Source organism: Coccinella septempunctata, chromosome 5, assembly GCF_907165205.1.
Source record: "Coccinella septempunctata chromosome 5, icCocSept1.1, whole genome shotgun sequence".
Classification (NCBI taxonomy): domain Eukaryota; kingdom Metazoa; phylum Arthropoda; class Insecta; order Coleoptera; family Coccinellidae; genus Coccinella; species Coccinella septempunctata.
The window spans coordinates 29,712,606-29,734,243 of NC_058193.1; the positions used below are offsets into that span (position 1 = coordinate 29,712,606).

Below are 21,638 nucleotides of genomic sequence, written 5' to 3' on the forward strand. Positions count from 1 at the left end.
CTTTACTTTTCTTCAGTCATTTCAATTTTCAAGTATCACTTTGTGTCAATAGCAATAGTAGTGCAGAAAAGTGACACTTTACAAACTGACAACAGTGCAGGACAGCGAGAAGAATAGTATGGGAGTAGAAAATGGTTATTTTGCTAACAAGTGCGGAAAATAACAATTTTCCGCTCGATGCAAAGCATAATTTGGTGCGGAAAAAACATTTTATACATGATTTGGGACATTATTTCTTCTACGTGTTTTGTTTCTTAATTTCTCTTCAGTCATTTCAGTTTTGAAGTATCACTTTCTGTAGATAGCCAAGAAGAATATTGCGAAAAAGTTACACTTTAGAAACTTAAAAGAGTGCGGGAAGGGTGTAAAGAAGCAGAGAGTAGAAAATGATTATTTTCATTTTTATTGAAAATAATTTTTTTGATAGTATCTGTTTCGGACCCTCGAAGAATAAGTTCCTCTGGATTTGCCCACACCCCCCATGTAGTAGTCCAAAGGTTTAGAATATTTTCTAGTAGTGGAAATTGAAACATTTCACGAACTTTGAAAATTTCAGCTAAATCATAAATAGAGATTTCAAAACAAGGCCTCTCAAGCCCCACTAAGAACCAGAATTTCCTAACAATAACATTCCGACGTTGAAATGCTCCCGGTATTAGAAGATTGATCTTTTCTAAGCCTAAATTAACGGGACCCAGTTCAACACAACCGCAATATTATTCAATCTAGCCTCTTCCCTTCTCCATCCCGCATGACAAATGAATAATATCTGAGTTGTCTCAGGTCACTAAAGGATGAGTTTCATCTGATCCTTCTACAAATTCAATTTGAAATGAAGGGAAGGCTACGCACGCGTACGATGGGCACGGTACAACAGGCTGTAGCTGTAGAGTTTTCGTTAGGCCTTTCCTTCAACTTTTCCGCAGTTATTACGCCGCTTCGGCTCGGAAAATACGCCTGAACGTAGTCTTGTTAACAGGCGTATAGGCGCGTTTTTGCGTGCGGAACTTGTATATTGAAACTTGGTGATCTAATTCAACGTTAGGTATATAAGTTGGTGGGATGAAATTTGGAGATTCTGAAGATTTCTCTGGCTGGTACATTTAGGTAGCTTTCGTGATATTTTGGATTCTTTAGGAAGAAAAAACTCGTAAAATTTGATGATGCCAAATGCAATTTCAGTAGAATCAAACGGTCTTGGTCAATATCCACCAGTTATTCACATTAGATGTCCTTAATTGCATCTTCGCTTTGAATGTTATTATCAATTACTTTTGATTGAAGTACAGTTCATGTCTGAGGAAATATCTCCATAAAAAAACCTGCTTGAAATGAATATCTATTAATTATATTCCTACACGATCATTCAACTTCAGTTTTTCACTTTTTTTTGGTGCTCAACGTTTTCCTAATGAATTGAGTGTTCCTTTTCTTGTAAGGAGGATCGTAGTTTAATTAGTAATTGGTATTTTTTCATACAAATTCGATCATTAATTTCGAATCTTTTCAACGACAATTAATTTCTTAAATTTTTTCTTTCTTTTTTTTAAATGTTTTACAATTAATATTTTTTTGGTTTCATCGCATAAATTCCGCAGACAGGTGCATTTTTATTTGCCTTAGAGACAGGGATCTCGAAATTAAAACACAAGAAAATTGCTATTCGAGCTTTGATTGAAGGCTAAAATATAGGAGAGAAGTTTTGGATATTGTATTCAAGTGGACTTACCACTTCTGAATGAAAGATATTCGCGAATTTCTTGAATTTGAATTGATATTCTTTTTTCTGTGTGAATTAAAATTACCTCCATGAAAGTGAATCAAATTATCGAGAGATGGATTAAAAACTTTAAGACGAGCAGTAACAATATCTTGAGATTACAAAAAAAAATTTAACTGTTGACTAATTTGAATACAAGAGTGACTGATAGATAGATTGATCTTGAAACAGTTGAATTCGCCAAATTACTAATGAAAAAAATTTCCATTTGCTGAGGAACCTACAGTTCAGATCCATGCTGTTAGACTTTGTAGTTGAATTTTTTTTTATATAGTGTTACCCGAAAGCCTTCCACGAAAATACCAGGCCGTAGGTGGAATTTTGTTGCTGTTTGTCTCATTCATTTTACCGATAACAAAGTTCAACACTGATGTCACCTTGTCTTTGATTAGGATACTGGTGAACAAAATCTACAGACGGTATGGAAGTCTTGCATCGTTGCCCCTGGTTGTGGTGTGAATATGATCAGTTTTGACTGTTTGTATGGAAATGAAGAATTATCTACTATGTCTCACTGTATTGTGCCTAATACTTCGTAAGTACCTCATTCCTTTTATCGAGATGTTATAATTTACAATAGACTCCTAAAGTGGTTTCCAACTCAGAGTTTGGAAGTTGTAGTAGAGAAGTGTCGTTATTACAATGCTCGAAACATGCATAATTTTCAGAACATGAAAAGTTAATTCAAGTGAACTTTTTCCTGATATTTTATTGCTGTTGATAGTGGTTATTCTTCAAGGTTGAATCGAATTTTTTTCAAGGATTTAATTCCACAATTAGTCATAAAGCAGGTGGAAGCTACTAGATTAATTCTTATGATACCAATTTGGTTTAATGTCGAAATATACTATTGTTTTAATTCTAATTACTAATTATAGTATATAGAGGAGAACGCAAACATTTTTGCTGATATATTATCAGGTCAAAGACAAATAACAGCTTCTTTTCTTTCGAGAAGAAACGGCTTGACTTATTTTGCGCTTCTGAAAATAAGTAGTTGACAGGATAACAATCATTCATTGTCCATTGAAATATTAGGTTGAATAGAATTGAGATTGGAGCAGAATGGCTTGAATTCAGCCAACAAACACACATGTGAATATAGATTCGATACCTTGGATGTCGTGTGGGGGGCATTGCCATATCCATCCGAACGTTTTACAACGGTTCTATACTACTTTAGCCTGCGTTCGGTCGAGACTAGCACCATTTCATTACAAATACTAAATGCTTTAACTGCGTTTATTATATAGCATGTTCTATGAAATTAAGAAGTTTCAAGAATTTAATCTCCGTTTAATGATGAAAAAAGATAGGGTCAGTTAAAAATCCGTCAAGACTAAAAGGTTAGACCGAGGTAGATGAAATTTCGAGATTTATTACAAGAAGAGTTGCTCTTTCAGATAAGTATTACATTTAAATCTCGGATGATTTTTCTGGGAGATACCGTGTCGAATGTTGACCTTCGAAAATTTCACAAAAAGATGGGGTCGCTTAAAAATTCGTCAATATCGAACGGTTGAACCCAGGCCAATGAAATTTCGAGATTCATTTCAAGTAGGAAGAGTTGCTCTTTCAGAATTTGTATCATATTATGAGCTCTACGATGATGAAACGTTTGATACGGCTATTAGAACCCCAATGCTAATTAGCACATTCGATAGAGTTAGCGTTCGAGATTAACGGTGCTATTCTGCTTTCATCTGTAAGCCAATCTGTAACTTTTCATAAGCTTTCAGGATAATTATGCATTTCTGGACCGTTTTAGTGATCTATGGCTTACATGAATCCTTATCTATTCACGATAAGTAGTTCAAAACTAACACTGTGAAGAAGATAGTTACAGGAACATTTCCAGAATTGCATTATTTACGAATCTGTCAACCGGACACAGACAGATCGATCGTACGCTACAGATTTGTAACTTACAGATGAAAAGCAGAATACAACCATTAGTCTGGACGTAGCTTTAGATGTAACATCTGGAGTATTTGGAATTGGGTAGATCAGATGTGAGCTTCTTGGTGCTGCCAGTTTTGGGGACTTCCACTTTGGCTGCTTTCTTCTCCTATCCAGAGAGTTTTCAAATTTTATCTGCTGACAAGACTATATGCAGGACATATGGTATTTGTACTGCAGTAACTGCAGTGAACCGAAACTCAGCTGTTTGGAATGCAGCTTGTAATGAAATCCAGTTTTCTGAGGAAATTGGAGTTCATTTTAGTGCATTCCTTTCATTTCACATTTCCGCCTTGATGTTGATATGCGATAAACCGGAGCTGACGACGTTTTTCACTCTTATCACATTCTGGAATTTTCAGATTTTTAACGTGTGGGGGGATTTGCCTATAAAAGCAGATTTTTCCCAGCGACGGCCTCTTTTACTCTTTTACTCTTTAGTCTCTTTTGTCACTTTTACGCTCTGTTCTCTCTTTTCTCTGCGATTCGACTTTAATTGTGTGCACGACAAGCCGTTCAGCGAATTTAGAATAAATTTTGTATTACGAAGTTAGTGCTCTTAGAAATTAATTTTTAGTTTTCGTTTGTTTTCCGCGAGTGCCTGAAATAAAGGAGGAAGGTCCCCGTCTTTACCGTTCAGTTTCTTCATTAGACCTACACCGGTTACTTCCTTGACACTGCTGTACTGTATCGCTTTCTGTTATCTTTTGCCGTACTTTACCCTGTTTCGCGAGTCTGACTTTTCCCTTCGCTATCAGACATGGTGCGTAAGCCCTTGGGGTAGTGAAGAGAAAGTCATAAGTGTTGAAATAGAAATCTCTTCTTTTCTATCAGTCATGGTGCGTAAGCCCTTGGAGTAGAGAATAAGAGATACCGCTCGTCGTCAGTGAAATCCCGTAGTTGCGCTCAAAATAGACCTTTTATTCGCTATCATTCATGGAGCGTAGCCCTTGGGGTAGCGAATAAAAGTCTCGAGTAGATCCGCCCTGGTTGTGTTTCTTTAATTTCTGGAGAAATACAATTAATTACATCCCGATACCGTATAGCAAGTCATTTCACTTCGCGAGGTCATACTTAGTATCCATTTCGTCAGTTCTGGTTGGCGCATTTTATTGTACAACCTTTGATTTTTCACTGTACCCGGTATAAACTTTACAAACTGCTCGTGATCGGATCTAATTTCCCGAATGTATGTTTGCTGATCGATTCGCTCATATTTCATACCTACACATATTTCCGTTGTATATATAATCAGTTTCCGAAGGTGTGAATAAACTGGTACATAATTTGATTTCGACTACTTCGTTATCGCTACCACCCTAGATAACAGCGAACTCTGTCTCCGACTAGCAGCTACTCTGGTAGGTTTGCTATTCTTCCTAGTGAAAAGAATAGCTGGCGCTCGAGATAAGGAAACCACGTTACAAGCTGCTGATGCGTCTTGGTGTGTAAGTCGACAGAATTTTCACGAATCTTTTTGCTCGAGTGAGATTCTAAAGAGAATTATCTGAATGCACAACCCCACTGCTGGATAGCTGGACTGTTGCCTCTGATCAATCAATAACTTTTATGAAATTACATTATTTCCAGGTCAGGAAAAAACCTCGATAACTACTTTCATTGTAGCCTGGCTGTCAGTTTGTAATGAACATATGTGCCTCTTTAAGAATGAAGAAACCACCTGTAACAATGGCCAAGAAGACTTTTTACTGTAGATGATGTAATTCAGTCAACAAATCCACAAACAGTTCCATCTTCAAACGCAAAATTTTTGCACATGAAGGACTGACAGAAGTTGAATTGATATGACAGCAGCAGAAGTATGTTCAAACACACAAGATCCTAAGCTTGTGTTGCAGAGTGGTTCTATTTTGAGCCCAAATAGATCTCATAGAGAGCCACTAACTCTACAATCTGCAAGTCTATGGTCAAGATAGCTTGATTGTTATTTCAATTCGAAATTGTTCACCCCTAAAAAAGACCGGTCATTCATTTAAAATACAAAATCACTGAATGAATAGACCCTCTCAAACTCGACCACGGTTCAATGAAAATATTCGAGAAGTTGTTCGATCGTTCGGCAGATTTGCTGCAGGATGAAAATTGAAATTAAAATCCGAAAGTTCGCCAGCAAGAGATCCGCATCCGAACGAAATCAAATATTAAAAATGAATAGATTAGCTGCGGAAATGAAATGAATATTCAATACGTTGCCCTGTTGTCTGAAAGAAAAGTTATGAACTTGGGCGATGATGGAGGAGCGGGCTGCTGCACGGTCCAGCGAACCCATTGCTCGTTTCGTTTCTGACAGGGAGCAGCATTTTTCGGATCGGGAACAACTCGACATTTTCGGATTATTAGGTTATATCGGAGAGAATCGATTGAACCATTGGAATATCAAAGGGGAACTTTTGTTTACATCAGGGACTTTCGGTAACATAACCCTGGCCAATAGTCCCCGATTCATCCATAGACATATCAAAGGAGGAATACATGTTTACATTGCAGTCTTTGGTAACATTATCCTGTTCAATACTCTACGATGCAATATACTCATTACTTGTCGGAGATATGAAATGGTCGTTACGTATAAATTTCTCCCATTTTTGGGGTCAAAGAGTGAATGATTTTTGAAAATAATATTATACAGGGCCAGTCTTTGACTCGTACAAATATTTTAAGAGTAGATTCTTGAGGTAAAAAAAAACACTTTTTTCCTTTACTATTTTTTCTGATTCAGCCCTCATAAAAGGATATAGTTTTCACAATGAGATCTGCCACCTTTGGAGAAACAACATAACCTTCAGAATAACTAGCTAAATCTCTGACACTGCACATCTGTGGATCAGAGTTGTATTAAGCCAAAGTACCCAATTTTTCAAATATCACTGATACTTTTTAATTTTTGACTACGAATTACTCTAAAACGGCGCATTATACGAGAAAATATGAAGAATACTTTTATTTTACAAAACATTCAAACATTTATTAGATAGCATTCAACTCAGTTTCGAGAGTTGGTTTCTTCGTAATGGTCATAATGAGAAAACTGGAAGACGTGGGTGATATCTTATGTTCCAAGAAGATTAATCGAATAAATGAAAAACTGTATTCCGAAAATCATTTCATTCGATAAAACCGTGTGTGAGCTTGAATTAAAAATATAATTTTTTTTTTGGTTTTTCAACAGCCGGATTCTTTCAAAACGATTCGGAAAAATGGTAAAAGAAAAAGTGTTCTTTTAACCTCAAGAATTTACAGAAAACTCCTAACAATATCAAAGCAGTAAAAACACAATTTTGTTTCACCCAAACATAACTTTTAGAAATTATCAGGTTCAAATAGCATTGTTGACATTGGACGAATTATGTTCAATGAAACACGGAAACACGTTGATTGAACTAAATGGAACGAAACAGAGATTTATAGCTATACCTTGAAGAAAGAAATAATTGAATTAAATACGAGTTAACATTGAGTATTCGAAAATTGAGAATAATTATCCAGTCCTACTTTCGTGTCAAAGAGTACCGGAAATCTATGAACTGATATATAGGCTTCTTCGGAAATAATCTATTTACACAATCACACATGCTTACGAAAAATGCCACCATGCGAAGCAAATACTTGATCTGGACCTCTTTTTAATCTAGCCATTTCGAATTTCCTTATTCTGTATAATATTTTGGGCTTTTATTTATAATTTATAATTGAAAATTCAAGAGAGATTCTCTATCCCACATTCCATAAAAGTATAGTGGTGCCAACTTAGCTGGCAGAAGAATTTCAACAATCCTTATGAATGGGCTTCTTGAATCAATTCATCCTATTCAATGTTTTCCTTGCATAATTTTCTCCTTTTTGTTTCAGTAACTTCCAAGCTAGCTTTCTCTGTTAAAATAAACCGTCTAATAGTACCTGAGCTGGTGCATCTAGGACAGCCTACAGTCTTAGATTGTGATTATAGCGTGAATGAAGATGAAGGATTCGTTTTGAAATGGTATCTAAACGAAAAATTGGTGTATCAGTGGATACCCAGCAAAAGACCAAACACTTTAGGTGAGTACTGACAATGTTTGAATTTTGAGTTCGGTTTTCTAATTTTGAAACCAGATTTGGTCGATTTAAACAATATTTTTCAAATGAATCGCTGAGAAATCCAATGTTATACTTGTGGAGAGCTGATATGCTAAGAATTTTTAAATAAAAAAATGCGCATGCTTCAAATTGGCAGATGAGGTTTGTTGGATAAACTGCACAACTGCGTATTCGATTGATTGAAGCTCACGAGGTTCTTGGAATCGCAGTTGGTCATTCACCAAAACGCGAATCATTATGGACAGGTGACAGATCAGTTTAGACAAGAGAGCTAAGAGGCTTGATGGTATATTTAGGTGACATCACAGAAAAATAATCTGACTACAGTGATTACACTACACACATTATGATATAACGCACGCGTATGCTGCCAGGTCAGATTTAATAATTTTGGACGTGATACAACTTGAAGCTGGTTCTACTTTGGAGTCTCTCTCAGCAATCTCAGACCTTGATGTCTGTGATGTCCTGTTGGTAAATTATCAACTTAATTTTTGAACTGAGAAAAATTGTATACCGATAAAGATGTACAGAGTTGTTCTTCAAGAGGAAACATTTCTAATATGTATCATTATGTCTGAGGGCGTATCATCTCACCTCTGATCTTGTAAAATGGGGTTAGTCATTGTGCGTGAACTTTTCAAATTCACCCAGAACATTTTCCGCTCCCGCTTGGGCTGTTAATTAAGGCTGCGCATAATCTTTTATTAAAGTACCAAATCGAAGTTCCTAGCCAGTAGCTGGTGTGAAGTAGTGAATTTGCGATGTGTTCATTAGCCTTTCTAATACGGTGAAAGCGTTTACCGTAAGCTCAGGTTTATTTAATCCTTCGACACCGTCGGGACAATGGAAAACTTGGTAATTAGGATCTCTGTTCTGGATCCGTAGGTACAAATAGAAAATCATTACGGAAATGGGACGATGGGGAGGTCTGGCTTGACATCGGAATGAATAGTGGAAGATTCTCAATAAGGCCCCGTCGTTATCGCATCAGGATCATTGAACTGTGTGACTTAATGGGCTACACAGACATTATGACGTCGACTGCGATACAGTAAATAGACGTTTAGTGTCTTCGTCTATCGTGGTCCTGGGATCTTTGACCCAATTGATACGGAAATTTATTTGCTGGGCGTCCCATAATTGAAAGGCCATACAGCAATAATGGAACAGAATAGATTTTAAATTGGAGTATAATCATAATGTCCTGCAATTCAAAAGTCTTAAAAAAAAAATTTTCAGAGCTGGTTCATACTAAAACAGTTCTGTAAAGAAAGATGCAATGAATCTATTGTGTTTTCTGGAAGGTATAACCCTACGTGAGTTACGCCAATACCCACCCGTATTAGTTTCTTTATAGATATACAGGGTGAGTCTTTGACTCCTACAAATATTTGAAAAGTAGATTGGTGTAGTCAAAAGAAACTCTTTTTTCCTATACCATTTTCTTCGATTCGGCCCTGATAAAGAGATATAGCCATTTTAAGTTTTCATAATGAGCTGAAAAACCTGTGGAAAAACAAAATTACCTTCAGAATAACGAGTCTTTGACTCGCACAAATATTTCAACAGTAGATTTTTGGTGTCAAAAGAAATACTTCTTTCCTTAACCATTTCTTCCGAATCGGCTCGGTTTGTTAGATACAGGCTGTTGAAAAATCATGAAAAAATGTTCTATCTTACAAAACGGTTCTATCGAATGAAATGATTTTCGGAATAAAGTGTTTCACTTATTTAATGAATCTTTTTCGAACACAATATAACACCCACGTCTCCCAGTTTTCTCATTATGATCATTACGTGCCATAAAAATACCAAAAATTCAAAGAATCCAACTCTTTTGAAACTATCTATCTAATGAATATTCGAACGTTTTTTAAAATAAAAGTATTCTTCATAGTTTCACGTATAATGCGCCGTTTTCGAGTAATTCGATGTTCAAAAATTAAAAAGTATCTGTGAAATTTGAAAAATTGGTTACTTTGGCTGAATACAACAATTTAAAAGATGTGTAGTTTCACAGATTTAGCTAGTTATTCTGAGAAGGTAATTTTGTTTTTCTATGGGTGGCACAGCTCATTATGAAAATTTAAATTGGCTATATCTTTTTATCAGGGCCGAATCGGAAAAAATGGTATAGGAAAAAAGAAGTTCTTTTGACCTCAAGAATCTACTGTTAAAAAATTTGTACGAGTCAAAGGCTCACCCTATACAGGGTGGTCCAGATCGTAACCAAGAAATTTTAACCTCGTATTCTACATCGAAAATAAGCCCTAGTTTGTCATATAAACATATGTCGAGAAATGTTTTCTCTCCGAGATACGGGGTGTTAAAATTATAGAAAAAAAAATGTTTTTTATTAATAACTTTCACACTGAATGAAATATTTTTATGAAATTTGAGACATAGGTTTTGAGCTTCAAGGAGCACTTTTTGCATAATATCATTTCTTTTCCTTTCTACCAGTGGCGTCCGTACTGCAGCGAGACTGATTATTTTTAGATAAAAAAATGATACGCCACTGGTTTTTCCGACAATAAAAATTACTATTCAAATCCTTATTTCATTTGGAGCCAATTCGGTCTCTTGACTTTTCGCTGAACGACGCACCGTTTCCGGTTAAAAAAATAAAACACATTCTCATGCATGAAGAAATCGCCAAAATTTGATATAGCAATAAAAAGCTTACTACGGTTTTGTAGCAATTTTCTAAGATTAGATGAATGGTTCATACTTCGAACATATCCTTTAACTTCGTTTTGAGTGTAGTTGTTAATGCTTATTTTTTTTAGTTACACGTTTCGTTCATAAATAATCTTATTATTATTATTATGTACCTACCATATCAAATTTTTGCGATTTCTTCATGCATGAGAATGTGTTTTATTTTTTTAACCGGAAACGGTGCCTCATACAGCAAAAAGTCAAGAGACCGAATTTGCTCCAAATTAAAGAAGATTTAAACAGTAATTTTGATTGTTGGAAAAACCAGTGGCGTATCATTTTTTTATCTGAAAATATTCAGTCTCGTTGCAGTACGGACGGCACTGGTAGAATAGAAAATAAATTATATTATGCAAAACGTGCTCCTTGATGCTCAAAACCTATGTCTCATATTTCATAAAAATATTTCAAGCAGTGTGAAAGTTATTGATAGAAATTTTTTTTTTCTATAATTTCAAAACCCCGTATCTCGGAGAGGAAACATTCCTCGACATATGTTTATATGACAAACTAGGGCTTATTTTTTATGTAGAATACGTGGTTGAAATTTCTCGGTTACGATCTGGACCACCCTGTATGGGACATCACCGCAAAGGTTGAAGGAATTAGTCCTTCGTCTGTCACTCTTCTATTGTTCCTGAGTACCTTATATGAGCTTTACTTTTTACTTGATCAAAAACCCTAGGACACAATGAATACAAAAAAGAATCAAAATAATTCAATCATAGCAGCACATAGCAGCACAGCGTTCATTTCCTCTATACCTATTCGCTATAATTCAGAAGCCGATACAACTGACCGATTCTCCTTTTTCTTGCAGGAATCCTGAGAGATAGAGTGAACCTAAATTATTCGGCCAGCACGGACACCAACAGCGTATATCGCGCTCTGCACATAATCCAACCTGGACCTGATCTCTCCGGGGATTATACGTGCCTCGTATCCAGTTTCATCAGCGAGGACAGACAGACGAAAAGAATGCTGGTGTTTGGTGAGTAATTAATGAACCCAACCTCGTAAAGTAGATATACGGCCCAACCGAGTCCATTTTTCGATTCCGCCGGTTGGAAACACTGAGATTCGAAACAACGCTAGAATTGATTTATTTATGGTCGTGGCAACGTTCTATGAACTCGCTTTATCGGTTGGTATCTCCGATATCCATTCGATATTAATAATGGGATTATGCAATGAAAGCGGATAATGTACTTATAATGAAAATTAATAAACAACAGACATACCTACCATTGTATTATGTTAATATAATTATAATATGAAGGGGAGCCTTTGACTCGTACAAATATTTCAATAGTAGATTCTTGAGGTCAAAAGGAACACTTTTTTCCCATACCATTTTTTCCGATTTGGCCCTGGTAAAAAGATATAGCCATTTTAAATTTTCATAATGAGCTATGCCACCCCTGGAGAATAACAAGCTGTCTGTAAATAAATGCCAAGGACTTAGGGAGATGATTCCTTGATGGAAATAAGCAGGGGTTGTTCCTATAATTTTTTTTCGAAATCGACCTCCCTTTCAAGATACAGCCTTTGGAAGGCGATGACGAATTGACAGTTTTTAATATTTTTTACGGGTTCAAAAAAACACTGATTCATAAAACCATACATAATGTGAAGCACTAAGCAGATGTTACTCACACAATTTTTTTAGACCTAATAACTTCATTATTAGGGGTTGAAAATAACAACCCCTTATGATTTTCCTTCAAAAATTGTTTTCGTGGGATAGATTTTCGAAAAATAAAATTCTCTTAAGGTTTCCCATTCAATTCTGGAGAAAAAAAGTCTCTTGCACAATTTCGATACAGTCGATACTTTTCTATGAATAAATAAAAACTTACATGCAGTTCTGATCACTTTTCTGTGTATTTCATCGTATAAGTGTTCCATAGAATGACTACATCCCGCTAAAATACATGCATCAACTCTGCCTCATAGACCTTCGTATACTGCTTGTAACTTTTTATTCATTCCGAGAAAAGTATCGACTGTATCCATATTTTGCAAGAGAATTTTTCCTCCAGAATTGAATGGGAAACCATAAGAGAATTTTATTTTTCGAAAATCTATCCCACGAAAACAATTTTTGAAGGAAAATCATAAGGGGTTGTTATTTTCAACCCCTAATAATAAAGTTATGAAATCTGAAAAAAATTATGTAACATCTACTTAGTGCTTCATATTATGTATAGTTTTATGACTCAGTGTTTTATAGAACCCGTAAAAAAATTAAGAACTGTCAAGTCGTCATCGCCTTCCAAAGGCTCTGTATCTTGGAAGGGAAGTCGATTTCGAAAAAAATATATAGGAACTACCCCTATTTATATTCATCGAGGAATCATCTTCCTAAGTTCTTCGCATTTGTTTATAGACACCCTGTATATGATACTACACATCTATGGATCGTTTAAACAGAGTTGCATTCAGCCAACTTACCCTATTTTTCGAATATCACAGATATTTTTTATTTTTGAACATCAAATTACTCGAAAACGGCGCATTATACGAGAAAATATGAGGAATACTTTAATTTTTCAAAACGTTCAAAGATTCATTAGATAGCGTCCAACTTAGTCTCAATTCTTTGAATTTTTGGTATTTTTATGGTACGTAATGGTCATAATGAGTGTGAGACTCACCCTGTATATTAAGCTAAAGACATTGTTTGTTCCCTAGTGTTTTGGTTGTAAAAGTCTTAGCGTAGTAGAATTATAATGGTTGGGTTGGCTGTTTTTCATAAGATGCTAATTAACATGAGCTTGCAATACATTTATGTTTTTCCCTTAAACGTTTAGGTTGTCAAAAAAACTTGTAGAAATAAAAGACTCTGTATATAAATTGGGCTTTTCAGCCATGTTTTTTCGAAAGAAAATTTTCATCTAAAAAACTTTGTGAGAAAAAATATCTTTCTTACCCTTTCTGAGTATACTTTATACTCAAAGACACGAGACCATGGGCATGCATTGTTATTTCGTATTCAATCTATTTCTCCACTTCATCTTTCACCAGATTATTCGATCGAGACAGTGAACAATCAGTAGACGTCATAGATATGAACTTGTCGTGCTTCTTCATCAGTAATTCGTTGTTCGGAAGGGTTGCCTTACAGAAAGTTCCCCCGCTGAATTTTCGCAACAAATGAATTATTTAGGTGCTCCAGAGTGCGGTTCTACGATTTCCGCACAGCGTTCGCCGCTAAAAAAGTGAATCGCTTCAGAATGGAGCTCTTTTCAACCCGCCTTCTGAATGTTAAACTTAAATTCAGAACTTTCAATACCTGCCTTTCATAATGCCCAGACGGCCACGAGGACCCAGAATGGAAGAAAAATACATTAAAAGTACAGACCCTGTCGATTTACCGGGCAAGAAAAGAACGTTCTCCCTCACATTTCTGCCTAATTTTCGCCGGGGAAAGTGTCAAAAAGTTATAATTGGGAAATCTCATACCATCGAAAAATTCGATGTAAGTTGAAGTTCTCGTTGAGCTCTTCTCTTTAATCGTTGCTTGAGGGCGATTTGGGAACTTCAACAAGGTGCAGGACTACGTTGATTACACACCGGAATACAAATTGTTCCTGAGAGGTCTCTTAACCCCTTTTTAATTACACGTCGGCGTCGGTAAAACATGATTCTTTATTTATTCTTTTTTTATTCTTATTCTTCGTTCAACATATTGCATCGCTATCGCAAAATACATAAGCTTTCAGCTACAAGCAAATGTTTTCGTTGAATAATATCTACATATACTCCATTCAAATTTATTTTAGCAGTCGGTTGGCCATGAAATAATTTTCTCAAGTTTTTGTAACTAGAACGGAGTAAGGTTGGCACTCATGAAATGTCGTGTTATAACGCCGTTGCCAAAACTAATATCAATTTTTATTACGAAAATGCCGAAAGTGATTGAAAAAAGAGACAGGGTTTCAGGAAGTGCTATTCAGAATTCAGGTCCGCTCATTCAAATAGTTATACCCCGATATTCTAAAATCCACAATACGTCAGAGGGTAGCGAAAATATTCAATGTAAAAGAATTCATATAATGTTTCATGTGAATCTAAACGACTTATATTTAGGCTGAATATTTCCACAATCAGAAAGATTGTGAATGAAGAGGATGACAAAGAATTTCCTTTCATTGGGAGACCCAAAAAAGTGGTGGCATTTGAGAATTCTATATTTGCGTGAATTAATGCGAAAAGTTTACTACAAGATTTTCGATGAATGTTTTTGATTCTTCTCTTTTTCATTTGACTTGTCCTATACATTGTAAATGTCTTAAGGTACAAATAAATACCCAATTATTATTATTATATCAATGTATTAAGATGAACAGCCACAAATACTGTTAATTGTTTATTCAGGTGAAATTTTTGTTCAAATGTGAAGTTCATCTTCATTGAAATTTCCTTCAATTCCTTTTACTCCTATCGATGCAAGATGATTTTTGTTGAAGAATTTAACATTCTTGTAATTATCTGTTAATTCATTCGGGAGATACCCATTTCCAACCACTGCAACATATGCATTTTATCTTCGGATTAATATTTTTGAAATCTACAACTGATGTAACATATTCAAACTTCAGCCAAAGAAGATAACGAACATTAACTCTCCTCAAGCTAGTGCATATTATGATATTATATGGATTTGGTATACGTTCAATCAGTTTGTATTAAATTCAATTATGTTCGTCACATATTTTCCGAAGAGATTCAACATTGTGATAAAATACGTAATAACCAGAGATAAAGAAGGGTAATAACAGAAACTTTTACGTAGAACGGGCAGCATAGCGTTAATTCAAAACCCAAAAATGTTTTGAAAAGCGTCATAACCCCACATTTTCGTACTATACTGAGTGAAATGTGTCAAATTTCCATGGTCAACCGAGTGCCAAAATAAAAGTGAATGAAGTATACATTGAAGAGGTGTTTCTATTTTCATTTATTTTATTCGTCACATATTTTCTGAAGAGATTCGATATTGTGATAAAATACGTGATAACAGAAACTTTTACGTAGAACGGACAACATATAGCGTTGATTTAAAACCAAAAAATGTTTTGACAAGATTCAAAACCCCACATTTTCGTACTATACAAAGTAAAATGTGTCAAATTTCCGTGGCCAACCGAGTGCTAAAATAAAAGTGAATGGAGTATATAAAGTTTCATGCAGTTTCATTGAAAAAAATTACAAAGTGAGCTTGAGAAAAATGAAATACATGGTGTCTCACTATATTAAATGAGGATATCGTTCTTCTTCAACTGAAATTATTTATCTATTCAACTGAAAATTAAATTTTTGTTTTCATGTTATTCACCTGAATACTTCAGAATAAAAGAAATAAAAACAGGCAGGGCTGGACTAAATGAGGCCTCATTTTAATTCAACCTCAAGAAATGTGATGGCTTTTCATTTTACTTTTTACTTTTTCATTATCTGCATGAGTTATTGCTTCATGATTAATGAATCTTTGGTATTCTCCATCTGTGGCTTATTTTTAATAAATTACTGTTTCTTCAATATTTTCCATCTCTTCACCAGTTTTCAATATCTCATCTTTCTGTGATTCAGAGAGCTCTGAATACGTTCAGTATAGTTATAAAACTATCTATAGTGCAGTCTTTCCAGATCTTAATCAAATGTAATCTCAAATGTAGAATATTCCGAAACAAATATTTTTCATAATTCTTTTTTATGTCTCGATAGCACCAGGAAAGAATTTGGAATTGAAACAAGAGTATAAAGGAAACGGCCTAACAAAAGTTATATGCTCAACTGAAGGAGTCTTTCCACAACCCAGCATGAGCCTACACGCAAATAACAGGTACTTACAGAGTTTACGAAAAAATTGGTTTGCTAACGATGTTTTTTCAGCGAAGTAGAAAATTTTGAACTGTCAATCAACAAAAGAGCCGGTCTCTACAACGTCAAGATAGCTACGGATGTGCCTCTGTTGACTGCTGCTGAAGAGTTCACCTGCGAGTTGCACATTCCTCAGGCCAACTACACTCTCAGAAAAGAAGCCGTTTATTACCCAGGTGAGAAAACTGTTTCTTGGTCTCGTTTGGTGAATCATTCAAGTGAATAGTAGACATAATATGGGGTAGAATACTATACTTTGTCCATTGCTTAAAGATTCCTTCTCATTTTCAATAATATCTCTGTCTATTTCAATTTATTTTTAATTTGTTAGTTGTATATTCATGAATACTCACTTCTTCGAATATGCTCTAGTTTTTGTGAAAAATATTTTCATCATAACTATCCTGAGCATAAACCACATCTCCACAACGATTCAATTCATGGCAAAAATGGAAATGGTTGGAAAATGCTATCTGTGAGCGAACCGCTGCTTACTCAGAGCCGCCAAATTTGCCAAACAAAAGGCGAGTAACAGGAGCGTGTCCAGCAAATACTCTTTACCCAGTAAATGGATCTCCTGGCCTGCTACTTCTCAACTAATACAGTTTCCGATGTGTCTCATTAAGAAAATAGGAGGAACACACATCTTCTTTACTAAAGGTGGATCACCTTGCATCCATAAATATTTACACTTCTAGTTCTAATTTCAAAAGGGGTCCTACATGCAAACGGAATCAAAGCTTGTAAATCAATTTTACAGAAACACATTTCAATCGGTGAATGTTATGTTTATAGGCTCCCCGAAACCATACGAGATTTCCAGGTAATTTTTTTTTACCACCGTCCAATCAAAACGTGGCGATGAGTTAACAAGCCTCGAAAAAATTCCGGCAATCAAGGGAATTAGAAATTAGGCTGGAGCATCGGACTGCAATAAAATCAATCGATCGTTATCGAATTGATTGCGTTCCCTCCTAATCCAATTTCCAATTTTTTTTTCAGCCAGTTCGTGCTTCCAGCCCAGGGTCATCGTCGGTTACATAGCTCTGGCTGTTATTTCATCTATGATATGTGAGTATCCATTTAATCTATCAAGGGCTATGAAGTAGCACAAGTATTTTACCACGGTCGATCTAAATTGCGTACAAATATGTCATAATTTGATATGAGTAAATGCAAAAAACTAGGTTGTAACCATTGTATAATGCAATCGATCAAAACAAATGTTTGTGAATTTAACTTAAAATATTCATTATTTGCAAAATTATATCCCTACTTCCACTATTCCAGAAAGATAAAAAAATTCATCATCATTATGATGACATGTTTAGTCTAAAAAAAGAGTTAAAAAAATTTTTTTTTGACACTTTTAGAGACCGAATTATATTCCAACTGAATGGTAGATATAAAAAATAGATATATTCATATAATTTTGCATGAAAACTATGAAAAGTACTCAAAATATGTGTGAAAACATGTAGATACCTATTTAATTTTTTAGATCTAGTTATCTTTCGAAAAGTACAATGAATGAATTATTCACAGTTCATTGAGAATAACTTCAAATTATTTATTCCAAATGTTCGTAAATTGTCTCAGCGATCACCCAAAATATTTTCAATATGGAAAAATACCATGTCATCAATTTAGGTGCTTTTAATATTCAGTAGGTCAGAAAAGTTACCAAACTTCATGTTTTTCAATAACAAAAATAAAATTCAAATAAAAAATAAACATCGACACGAAATTTTATCAGAGTTTGAACTCTGAATTTTTCGTCCAATATTGATTATATTGAAGTAAGGTTTTTGAAGTATGCATAAAAAATCGTGAAGAAACAAATTTTTTACATTCAAGTGTTTTTCGAAGCGCCTTTTGAATATGTTTGTTAGGTGCATATTCTTCATTCACATTCTTCTTCGATGTATCAGTCAGTGATTCATGGGACACCAAAAATCTGATTAATCTGGCTGACCCTATGTGTAGAATTTGTAACTAGCGTAAACGCCATTTTGCAACTCAAACTTTTTTATATATATACGACAAAACTACAAGAGGCCATAAAGTTTAGTACAACAACAAAGCTTCTTTTTACGTTTTTCAAATTAACACTGGCTCACCAAAAATAGGTCTGGAGGAAAACATGGGTCAGTGTTCCAGAAAAAATATCACCCTGTAGATTTGCTATCGAAATTGGCATGACACATGATGTGAACTACCAATTATAGTATTTATGCCAAATTTCTGTTGAATATCTTGTGAAGTAAAGATACTATAAGAGAAAAACTTTTTTTCAACTCTGTATTTGTATCTGTTTTTCAACAGTGTATCTCGAAAACAAATCGTTTGCGGTCCCATGTTTATTGGACTTTTTTTCTCAAAATTACCCAAGCAATCTCTGCTTTTTGTTTGTACCTCAAATTTAGGAACACCCTGTATATGCCGAAAGCCCCTTTGCTCCCAGAGTACACTACTGAGCAGTTTATTATTCATCATAAACTGAAGAATATTATTACTCCAGTAGAAATTCGAATAAACCTTATTATTTTACCATGTAATCGTTTACAGAAAAATTATGATTTAAAATTTAATTATTTTGCTTTTGAGTGGCTTTGTATATCTGCTTCGAGGTATTTTTCTTTCGATTTGTACAAATGAGTTTTCCACGAAGACCCACGAACGAAAATTCAAAATAAGAGTTATTCATCTTCACTGAGAAATTCATAGAGCGAGCTCGAAAAAGCGGGTACTCAAACAAGTCCCCAACTAGAAACTTCTTCATTAAAAGTTGGCTCACATTAAATAATTCGCGAACGCCTTTGCTACATGAGCTCCTGAAAAGCGCCGTGCATTTTCCTTTTCTATTTACGTTATCATTATCAAAGTGAAAGTAGCAAGGCTGAGTTTCCAAAGTATTAAACTGTCTCTAAACGTAATGGGCCCAAAGAACCCATATGGATTTGTTGGATACTTACCCTCTTGGGAGAGAGTGAAATTGATATGTACTCAAGGTTTTCCGGATAATCCCAATTTCTTGCAACTTAGATGAGGAGTGTGAGATTCGGAAACATTGGTAAACATCGTATTCTCTCTACGAAAAATACTTTTCTGATGTGAGAAATGATGTAAATTTCGGAGAAACTTCCGTATTCCCAAGATGATCGGAAATTTTCCATTTTCACCTTCCAAATCCCTAAAAAACATACGGCAAACATGCGGGAGATGATTTGTGGCCCCAAAACAACCGATATCATGCAAAGCATGGGGTGGCAAAAAGGCAGTATACCTCTTAACCCAACCGATTTCAAGAGAAGCGAACTGGAAAAAGTAGAACGCATTGCAAGTTTTGAAATTTTCTTCATTTAAACGTGCAGCAAAAATAGAAAAAAAATCAAAACCTTTCTGGGTTTCTTGGTAATTTCAGGTTTGTGACATATGCGTGGATAATTAATTATTTCCTTCAATTGCAATTCAGAATTATCCAAGTTGAAGTATTTTGCCTTTGTGCTGAATTTGCAAAATTTCAAATTATAATTAATATAGTTTTTCCGGAAATAATATAGCATTAATATTTTGATGAACTTTTGACTAACAGTAAACTATAATAATTTACTTATTTTGCAGCTTCAAGTGGTCAAAGCAAACCCTCAAATTTTAAATTAGGTGGAAATTTTATCAATTAAGAATATTTAAAATTATTGATATGAGAGCAGTTACAGAATAAACTAAAATATTCTTGAGAATTTGTTGAAATTTTTCTTCGATACAATAAAAAAAAATCAATAGCAATTATTTGTTCACTTCAATAATTTACTGAACGTTATTCTTATTTATTGATTTAGTTTTTTTCCAACTTTAAATTCATTTATTTTAATGCCAATCTGTTCTCTCAGGAACCTAACCTAACCCAACCTAACTCAACTTAACCTAATCTAACTGTTAATTCGTTTATTTTAATGCCAATCTGTTTTTTTTCAGGGTTCCCAGTCTTCGCAGGAGATCGTATTGTCTAACTAAATATCCTTTTATTAAATTATTCGAAATAATATATTATTGTCACTCAATAAATTGTGTACAATTTTTAGCCTTGAGTTTTTAATTATACCTTCCACAATATTCACTAATATTTTATGAACCATAGGATCCATCTAATCTTATGATGATCGAATACCTCCAGTGAATTTTCAATTTAATATTTTTGAAAAAGTCAAATTTTTATTAAAAGCTTGGAAAGCGATTTGAATAAAAATAGGTCTGAATGGATCAGTATGAATTAATTTCCTAAACCCTCTAAATGAAAAAATGAATCGCACTTAGCATTAAGTCTGCAAATTTAATGAGTTATAATTTCGAAATTTTCCGAAAAATACCTTCATTCGCGATTCAAAATAGAACCAGTAGGCCGCAATGTATCGAGTAAATTTTGTTTTAATTACTAGATGTGCTGAAGTATTTAATTAGAGAGAAATAAATTAAAAAATATTTTGAGGTTATCATTATTCAGTAGGTATATTTTTTACGTTTACTCCTCCATTTGCGATCCTCAAAACTAGAAGCTGAAAGGATCGTTATTGGATGGAATCCTCAGACCCTCAACAATAATTTATTAAGACTCTTGAGCTCATTCTGTTTTTTCTCTCTTTATTTTAAATATTTTTAACCATTAGATAAATGGTTTTTTTAATTCGATGTAGAAAATTAAATATAATTTTCGAATCTCACTATCGAAGCAATATCTGTGGAGTTAGCCCATTCGTATCCGAAATCTCTCTTCGTGGCAACCCTGTAATATACTGACGAGACGCGTTACCTCCTCCAATAGGGCTTAATTTGAATGAATCCCCCACGAGTGTGCGTTGCCTGGACCCTGCAAAAAGAATTTAAATTGCGGGAATATTTTGTCATTTATCCTAATTGGCACCCCTTTGTGTTGGCTCCCTTTCATCTTCGACCCGATGAGGGTTCAAAGACTCCAGAGTCATATGCTGTTAACACCAATAAAACCATAGTGGATTTGTTTTATTTCATCATACTTGACCTTTGTGCATGAATTCCTTCCCCAGTGGTCTCTCAATGATGCAGAGATTTCGAACAATTTGAACATTTTTGCGTGGTTCGGAAATCAGTGGATTTTTTCTGACCGATGCTGAATATTCCATGACTTAAATTGAGCTTTTTGCATGGTATCGCT

The 21,638-nt window shown here is 34.7% G+C and overlaps 1 protein-coding gene across 2 annotated transcripts; it reads left to right on the forward strand.

Moving 5' to 3' along the window:
• The first annotated feature begins 2,172 nt into the window (after positions 1-2,172).
• LOC123314334 lies at positions 2,173-20,531 on the forward strand. Of its 2 annotated transcripts, none has more exons than XM_044899530.1 (7): positions 2,173-2,315; positions 7,610-7,798; positions 11,382-11,552; positions 16,292-16,409; positions 16,460-16,623; positions 17,450-17,518; positions 20,426-20,531. In XM_044899530.1, the coding sequence occupies exons 1-7, from the start codon at positions 2,264-2,266 to the stop codon at positions 20,458-20,460; spliced, it is 798 nt and encodes a 265-aa protein (XP_044755465.1). In that variant the 5' UTR covers positions 2,173-2,263; the 3' UTR covers positions 20,461-20,531. The 2 variants fall into 2 exon arrangements, with proteins under 2 accessions (XP_044755465.1, XP_044755466.1); XM_044899531.1 differs by having other exon boundaries at positions 17,454-17,518.
• The last annotated feature ends 1,107 nt before the right edge of the window (positions 20,532-21,638 follow it).

Coding starts and splice junctions, on each gene's coding strand:
- LOC123314334 (XM_044899530.1), top strand. CDS start 2,264: ATGGAAATGAAGAATTATCTACTATGTCTCACTGTATTGTGCCTAATA. Junction 11,553..16,291: donor GAAAAGAATGCTGGTGTTTG/GTGAGTAATTAA, acceptor ATGTCTCGATAG/CACCAGGAAAGAATTTGGAA. Junction 17,519..20,425: donor TGTTATTTCATCTATGATAT/GTGAGTATCCAT, acceptor GTTTTTTTTCAG/GGTTCCCAGTCTTCGCAGGA.